The sequence below is a fragment of the Cebus imitator genome, unplaced genomic scaffold (genome assembly GCF_001604975.1).
Source record: "Cebus imitator isolate Cc_AM_T3 unplaced genomic scaffold, Cebus_imitator-1.0 Scaffold39, whole genome shotgun sequence".
Taxonomy (NCBI): domain Eukaryota; kingdom Metazoa; phylum Chordata; class Mammalia; order Primates; family Cebidae; genus Cebus; species Cebus imitator.
In genome coordinates, this window is record NW_016107354.1 from 7,928,293 (window position 1) to 7,937,374 (window position 9,082).

The 9,082-nt window shown below is 39.9% G+C and overlaps 1 protein-coding gene across 8 annotated transcripts in view; it reads right to left on the bottom strand.

The window, feature by feature from the left end:
* The window catches only part of SAAL1 (serum amyloid A like 1), a 46,416-nt gene extending 42,523 nt beyond the window's left edge, over positions 1-3,893 (bottom strand). For 2 of the 8 annotated variants that reach the window (XM_017525836.2, XM_037737531.1), the window contains exons 1-2: positions 3,687-3,892; positions 1,021-1,134 (exon numbers count right to left, since the gene is read on the bottom strand). In XM_017525836.2, the coding sequence (XP_017381325.1) occupies positions 1,021-1,134; positions 3,687-3,818 (246 nt within the window). In that variant the 5' untranslated portion in view covers positions 3,819-3,892. Of the gene's footprint in view, positions 1-1,020; positions 1,135-3,686 lie in introns of all 8 variants that reach the window. The other 6 variants (XM_037737532.1, XM_017525841.2, XM_017525842.2 and 3 more) reach the window with 4 other exon arrangements.
* Between the last annotated feature and the right edge of the window lie 5,189 nt (positions 3,894-9,082).

The following is a 9,082-nucleotide window of genomic DNA, read 5'->3' on the forward strand; positions in this document are numbered from 1 at the left end:
AAAAATTCGCCGAGATTGGTGATGCACACCTGTACTCCCAGCTACTCCGGAGGCTAAGGCAGGAGAATCACTTGAGCCCTGAAGGTGGAGGTTGCAGTGAGCCAAGACTGCACCATTGCACTCCAGCCTGGGCAAGAGGGACTCTACCTCAAAAAAAAAAAATTATCAACAGCATATTTTAAATATGTGAAGTTTTCTGAATGTCAATTATACTTCAAAATAATATGTACTTTTTTGTGTGTTAATTATACCTCAATAAAGTTGTTTTTAAAAAAAATGACTAAAACAATGAATAGCCATTGACAATTTTTAAGAAAATGAGTACAATTAAGTCTATATTCCTGGAAAAAAGATAACACGGGTGGCAATGTAGAGGATGGAAGGAAGGTGAAAGAGACTAAAACAAGGATTTTAATCAGGGAGCTATTCCAAAAGTCCAGGTAATAAAACAAGAGAGATTATACAGGTCATTTCATCTCTTTTGGCCTCTACTTTCTTAGCTGTAAAATAAGGATACTACTTATATCACAGGGTTATTGTGAAGATCAAATAGAATACTATACATGCAAATGCTTTTGAGCTATTGAATGAAATATGGATATTAAAATACAATTATTAACATTGCAATTATAGACATATAATTATTTATTGTCCCTTTCTTCTAATATCACAGTATATTAGCGGTCTTCTAACTCCTAACCTGCTCTCAAACATATGGCCAGAGTTCTCTTTAGGTAGATAAATATCAGAACTTTCCTGGCCTATATGTGTGTAGGAATATATTCATAAGAGCTATGTATTTAGTCCAAATCTAATGAGAGCTCAGATCCTCCAGCCTCAAAGACAGAAGTTTAGCATTGATAGCTCCTGGGACCTCATTCCCTATATCATATACAGGTGTGATTACAGACAGGCAATAAGGCTTTTCCCCAGAGACTGAAGGACTGAACCATTTTAAAACATCCACTCACCACCTCCTCACTCAACAGTCTTTTCAGAGTTTTGTTTCCAGCCTCATACCTCATCCATTGACATATCCCATACTCTGCAAATTTCATTCTCCATTTCTTCATCAAGCTCCATCTGCTGCTCCTCATCATCTGAGCTAGATTTGGTGTTTTCAGGGCTAACAATCTTCAGAAACACAAAGAAAGAAAGCATGAATAAAAGTTGTCTACAGTACTAACCAGGTACCCAAGTACAGCAGGTGATTGAATAACATTTCCTTATAATGTTGATGAGAAAAAAATTTGATTCCTGGCCAGGGCCACCGTCTGTGTGGAGTTTGCATGTTCTCCCCATGTGTGCATGAGTCTGCTCCAGATACTTTAGTGTCCTCACACATCCCCAAAATTTGCACATTAGCATAACTGGTGTGTCTGAATGGTCCCAATCAGAGTGAGTGTGTGTGTGTATGTGAGTGTGCCGGTGAGGGGATGGCATCCTGTCCAGGGCTGGTTCCTGCCTTGCACCTTGAGCTGCTGGTACAGGCTCTAGCCACCCTCAACCCTGAACCACAGCAAGTGGGTTGGAAAATGGATGAATACAAATTATTATAAAACAAAAATCTGTAAAAAAGACAATAATCGTAGAGATGCACGACAATAAATTATATGGTAGGAAAATGCTCAGTAAGCCTGCCTTATTTGTTATTGTTTTTGGACTGTGCAGTAGTAAGAGGTGGTCATTTTTGCTTTGTAAACATTTATTCCTTCATTTAACACACCATCATTACTACCACCATCACTCACTAATTCACCAAAACTGGGTAAATAATTATCTTGTTTTTATTAATCTTTCTTCAATGTATTCATAACTCACATTTATCTCAATGTTTAATATTAGAAGTGTTTTGGGTCCTCATTTAGAAGTTTGGCGATGTTCTTGTGTCCAGAAATGTGCCACAGGAACTTAACTCGTTTATATCAATTAGCCTATGATAAAATTGGTTTCATTATCAGTCATTTTGCTTAAAGTCACAATTTCCAAGAACCTACTAATGTTAAGTGAAAACGTACTTTAATATTAACCCATAATCGTTTAGAAGTCACAAAGAGGCTATCAGCAAAGTATCTTGTCTTGCAAAAATCTTCTTTTAAAAACTTAGTGTCTTGGGTAGATCTATTCTTTCAACATTCACAAATACTGTTGCTAGGCACTGGGATGGATATATAAAGATGAGTAAGATATAATACCTTACTTTTAAGCTACTTTTTTTTTTTTTTTTTTTTACTTTTAGGATTTAGTGGGGAAAGGCATGTAAAGGGATAGTCATATTAGAAAAGGCTAAGTGATTCAACTGAATTGTGGACAAAGAGTTGTGGTAGCAAAATGATGGACCAATGACCTATTCCTGGGAGAAGATGTGAAACACTTCTCTTAGGAGGTGATACTTAAGCTAAATCTTGGAGGAAGAATAGTAGTTTGTCTTGTGAAGGAGAGAAGTGAGTATTCACAGGAAAATCCAAGTTGAGTTAAGAAAGGGCCTAGCATGTTGGGGAAGAACAGTTCAGTGTTGATGGAACAAAGTGTATCATGGAAAGATGAGGCCGGAAAATGTACAAGAGCCCTAAATACCAAGCTTCAAGAAATATGTATTTTTCTCCTAGGCAACAGGAACTAAGAGCAGTATCACGAATAGCCCTGTCTTTAAAGATTATTCTGGCAGCTGTGTAGAAAATGAACTGGAGAGGCCAGAGATGGGAAGCAAAGAAACCAATTAGGGAAATACGGGGAGAAGAAAACGCATATTTACTGACAGCCTCCTGTAAGTCAAACACCATGCTAAGCACTCTATGGCCATTATAAGCTCACTTAACCTACACAATAACCCTATATATAATAATATAAATATTATAAGCCATTTTATAGAAATTAAGAGAGAAATAGAGGTTCTGAGCCATTAGGTAACCTGCAACTAGTAGGTAATTAAATTGTGTTTTTTGATTTTTTGGTGTGTTTTTTTGAGACAGGGTCTCACTCTGTCCCCCAGGCTGGAGTGCAGTAGCTGGATCATAGCTCACTGCAGCCTCCAACTCCAGGCTCAAGCGATCCTCCAGCCTCAGCCTCCTGAGTAGCTGGAACTACAGGCATGCACCATCATGACCGGCTATTTTTTTTTTTTTTTTAAGTTTGCAGAAACCAGGTCTCTCTATATTGCCCAGGCTGGTCTCCAACTCCTGGCTGAAGCGATCCTTCCGCCTCGGCCACCCAAAGTGTTGGGATTACAGGCGTGAGCCACCGCACCTGACCAGAAGCCGCGTTCTTTATATAAAAGTTGTATAACCCTAAAGTCCCCATTTACTCTAATACAACGATAGTCCATGACATACATAAATTAAGGACTTGGGGTTCAGAAATGACAGTGGGGCTGGGGAGCAAAACCCAAGCAATGTAGTTACACGATCATGTATTTCTGGAGAACTTGCAAAAGCAAAATATAACCCCAAGAATTCCAGCATCCCTGCCATTATACTTTCCTTTGTGTCGAGAGACCTGGAGACGCCCCAGATAGTTTTGGGGTCCGCAGCAGCGGGAGAAACGCAAGGAGCGAGGTCCCGCAGCGCGCGCCTGGGGAGGAGTCTTCGTGGGGATGGCGGCTCCCGGGGCGGTAGGAGCCGCCGGAGATGGAGCCCGGGTGCCTGAGGGATGTGAGGAAATCCCACGCGTGGCGCGAATTTCCACACCTGGATGAGTCCGCTGAGGACGCCAAACAGCCAGTGTTTGCTGTAGACCGTGCTCCCTATGCAGTCTCCCCCAGCGACCTCCTCCTCCTCCTTGTTGCGACCGGGCGGCGGCGGCGAAGGGTTGCGATCCATAACTTGGCCGCGTCCCGCGCAATAGGGCTGCGTCGGAAGCTGCAGAGGAGACGATAGGCGTCCTCGTGCCAGAGCGCCTGGTGCAGCCGGCGCGACTCCCCCTACAGCGCCGCCTGCTGTTGGGAGCCTGGCCAGCCTGAGAGCCAGCCAAGATAGCATTACTTCTCCCCACCCCATCCTATTCAGTTCCCAGGCAAGAACATACTCATTATTTGCCACCTTCACTGAATCACGTGTTCCATTTCTCCAGGAACCCTTAGCCTGATTGAAGAAGGAAGTGTAGGGGACAGGGAGGAAGCCTCAGGAACAGATGTGAATCTCAAAGCTAGCCGACCTATTCCATTCGCCTTCTGTTCCTAGAATCCTCTGATCTCTGGCCACTGTTGCCATTCCTAAAATATCCGTGGGCGAAGCCGGATGACTTGTGAGGGATTTCAGGGATCCAAACTGATTCGAAAAGCTAAAGAGGCACCATTTGTTCCCATTGGAATGGCTGCTATTGCAGCCGTTTATACAAATTGAAGAGCAGGGGAAATACTAACAATATCCCATCAGCTGATCTCATGCATGTGGCAGTCCAGCTTTGTTATAGGAGCAATGACTGTTGGTATGGGCTATTCCATGTATCTGGATTTCTATGCAAAACCTAAACCTTAGAAGAAGAGATGTTGTTTTTGTCTTGTTGGAGTCACTTGCTTTAGTTATCCATCTCATTATTGAAGTTACATGTTTATGTTGAAAATAAATTATTTGAGTAGGTTCAGATGATAACACGGTGTTCTGAATATTCGTTTCCTTTCGTGTAGGCTTCATTTGCCTGGTGACCAAATTATTAATGACTAATTCACTAACTAGATCATTCAGGGGAGTCAAATTAACGCACAAGAAACACATCATCTAAATGCACTTGATGGTGTTAAGATGTCCAACTTCTTAAACTGTTAAGATGAAATTAATACTAAGGAAGATAGCATACCAATCCTGAAGTACTCCCAGTTTGCTGCAGGATCTTGCATGCTTTGAATACTGAGTCCAATTTACCTCACTTAACTTTTTTCTGTCTGTCTTGTGGACTGGCTGGCTCTTTTAGAACTCTTTCAAAAAAGTACTTGAAATGTAACTTGTAAAGCCTCCCACAACTGACAGTATTGTGTGCATGTGTTTAAACCAAATCTAAAAAGCTTACTACAGAGCTGTATAGTATAAGTATTGATTAAAGAACCACAATTGTAAAAATGAGAAAACCTTAATTACGGATTTCAGTTTAGCACTTTCATAATTGCAGAATTATATTTTTGTTGCTGTTTTCTTAGAATAATTTTTCAGTATCATCTTGAAATAGAAATATGTATTTTAGGCACCCATGCACAAGTAAATAAAAAACTCTTTAAATGAGTGCATTATTTTCTTTGCGAGAATCGTAAACATATTATGATGGAATTGATTTATTACAACACCCACTTTGATTTAATGAAATGAAATTTATAGATGATATAACCTACTTCCATATGAAATTTCAAAAATATCAATATAATGTCCAAACAGGAATGGAGACATGAAATTATTTAAAATAAAATAATGTGTATTTGAATATTTTAAACACTCAGTCACAACTATATTAGAAAACATAATGAAGTGTCCAATGTTTGCCTAGAATCACTGTGACACTTATGTCAAAGTCAAATAAAACATAGAGATTAATTTCTAAATTTAAAGCATTTTATTCAGTAAGTAAGAATTGCCATTCAGGGCATACACACAGATGAGACAGGTGGTCATCTTCTATATATCTGAGGAGCAAAGAAAAGATTGGGGTTTTACAAAAAAAGATAAATGTTACATGTTGTTTTGAAATAAATTTTATTGGCTTTAGTAAGTGTTGGAAATAGATGCTTGGTGCCACAAAGAAAAATTAGAACTGAGACAAGGGATTTTTCAGCAACACAATTTTTACTTCCTGGACTGCAAGAAGTGTACTCCTGTAGTCGTCGTGTCCCAAGAGTGTAATGAATAAAGGAACACACACAAATTTAGCCCTTAAGCATTTGGGGTTGTCCTTACTGCTGTGTCTGATCTCCATTGGCTGGAGCCAGACCTCACAACCTAAACTAAAACATGATTGGCTAACAACTTAAAACTTTTCTAAACAGGTGAAAGCAATGGAAAGCTAGGACATGCCTGTGAGCACGTACAGCACAGATATCTTGGTTAAAGTACAAGGACATAGAGTGTACTACGTGCCTGTAAGCATGGCATATTTAACAGCTACATAGGATAGGGCTTAACAAAGTTATTAGCACACCTATTCTTTAACAAGAAGGGAAACTTTAAAAAGGATCTTTTCTACTTTCCACAGTAAGGTTTGGGTGAACTTGCAAGCTAGGATTGGTGAGAGCTGGCAGCAGGTAAAATTAGTCTGAGAGTCACAGTAGGTTGTTTCTGCAGCTGTTAGATAAAACTGGTCTCCATTTTACAAGAGGCAGTTTCAGCAGCCAGGCTTGCAGAAAGTTACTTTTTTGGAGCAGTGCCATGTGCTCCAAGTGCTTTTTTCCCCCTGGCCTTTCGACCCTGTTTTAGTTGGGCATGACCAAAATGGCCCAAGTTGTATAATCAACTTTCGTACCTAGAATCACTGTAAACCCAACCATTATAAAGGCAAAATGATATAGGGTAGTACCATCACAGATGTGCCTTTTCAAAATCTTGAACATTTAATTATTAAATTTCTACCAAAACAAAGTTCCAGCTGACTCAGTAATTGTATTTCTGGAAATTTAAAAGTCTATTAAAATTGGGCAAAAAATAATCTGTGTTAATATATAAAATGCAATTGACTCCTATGATCAGATAACTATAAACATGTTTTTCACCTTATATGCAGGGGTAGATCCAGGTTTTGTAGAGACTAAGTTATGACATTTGGGGAACCCTCTTTAAGGTAAAACAGAATAAGTTTACAAATATTACGTTAGTTAAAATAAAAATATTATTTGGAATGGGAAAAAAGAAATCACAACGAATTACCATTTTAAATAATTGACAAGTACCACAAACATCACAAAAGCCAGTACAATAATGAAATATGTTTACTAATAAACATACTGACATACTTCTACAGTCCTTTTTCAACATATTTTTGCTGAATTTTCTTTTATCATCTCTCCATATGACAATGATAATAAGATAATTTCTATAGATAAAGAGGTAGTTCTCGTCTTCCTATAAGCGAGAGCTTAAAGAAAAAAAATGAAAATAAAGAAAAAAGAAATAAAAATAGGTAGTTCTGTCTTTAGCATAATTGGGTTTCTTTATTATTATTGGTAATTTACAAAAGTTTTTTTCAGCTTCACAAAAGTTTGATAATATTGTAAATTTTTGACTGTTGTCAAATTTGGAAAACCTTCTTGTAGGGAGAACTCCATTTTGACTAGGATTCAATGACCATCAAATCTTCTGCTATGATTTTACAGTTCTCCATGGACTCATGTCTCTGTACATTTCAGATTTGTTTCTTCTCAGCTTCCCACATACTACTGTGTTGGGGCCTATAGGACATGTTCATATTGACGTATGACCTCTGCTTTTGCACCTGTGAGTCATCTCAGTAGGGAGTAGGAGCACAATTATGGGCCTTCCCTACTCCATGACAGCAAGCAATGACTTAATTATACTTCAAAGTGACTGCAAACCACAAAAATATATCCCCCTAAGTGGAAGCCATCTGTATTCCTAACTCCATGTCTCCTCCTTCAGATCCAAAAAATGCCTGTAATCACCCCAGTGCCACTCAACACAAGAGGAAGTATGATGGTGGGGATGTTGGCATGCACAGAGTCCAAGGTATTAACTGCTTACAGTTAAAATATTTTACTTTGTTGGGAGGCTGAGGTGGGCAGATCACCTGAGGTCAGGAGTTCGAGACTAGCCTGACCAACATAGAGAAACCCCATCGCTACTAAAAGTACAACATTATCTGGGCATGGTGGTACATGCCTGTAATCCCAGCTACTCAGGAGACTGAGGCAGGAAAATCTTTTGAACTTGGGAGGTGGAGGTTGCAGTGAGCTGAGATCATGCCATTGCACTCCAGCCTGGACAGAGTGAAACTCCATCTAAAATTTTTTTTTATTACTTTGCAGATATTCAAACTATTTGGCCATATGAGCACTTTGCTAGGGCCTCTCCCAGAGGCCCTTCACTTGGCCAAATGATGAAGCTTAAGCTCCAGGTCCCCTCACTTACATGGAGCCATTCAAGGGCTCCATTCAAAGGCTCCATGTAAGTGAGGGACCCTGAAGTTTAAGCTTCATCAGTTTCACAGTAAATCTGCCTCTGCCTAGATGCACATCAGGCAGCACAGTTCAAAGGCAAGCAGGATGCAGGATGATTCTTAGTTTTCAGCACTTCCCATGCATTGTAAGATGCATGTATCTCTGACCCATCCACTAAACACCCACCAATTATTGTGCCAACCAAAAATATCCAAGAACTGGGATGGAGATGGGAGTGGGGTCAGTACTGTCCCTGTTGATCACTAAGTTCACTGATCTCTCTCTCTCCCCCAGGGAATGACAAGTCTTGAGAGGAATTATTATGCCATTCCCAAAGAAGTCGGCACGTTCAGCAGCATCCCCCAAACCCCAGTGCCTAACTCAGCCTTTTATACTGCAAGAAGCAGCACATTGGGAAACAGGTTGAAAGATCTTCCTTGAGGTCTTTATTCTGTCTTTGAGGATGATTTAAAGGTTTTTCCCAGCAAGACAAAGATTGTCAGTCACACAGATCCTGTCCTGAGCAGCCCATGAGACAGTACTGGTCCCTGAAGCAGACAGAGATTCACTCCATGCAATTGTTCCTGTCTTGACTCTCGCTCTCCCTACTAGCTCCAGGAACCTGCATTACCTGTTTTTTAGCAGCCCGTGAACCCTCAAGCCCCTTGTGTGTGTGATATTTCCATGAGCATGGAAATATTTGTCCGAAATCCTGGATTGTCTTTATGCATGGCAGAGTAGACTTCCAAGTGTCTCTGCTCCCTGGAATGCCAAGAACACATGAAGTAATTACAGGATGCTGACATCACGTTGAGGCTTAAAGGAAAAAAGCTCTCTATGAAATTCAGGACTTCATTTTGCTAAGGACATTGCATTTCTTACATTGTTCACATCTTCCCAAAGATGTGAAACTTGGAAATTGTCTCCCCTAAAATCTTCACCTCCTACCTTTAAACACAAATATGAAAACCATTTAGTAGATGTGTAGCCATC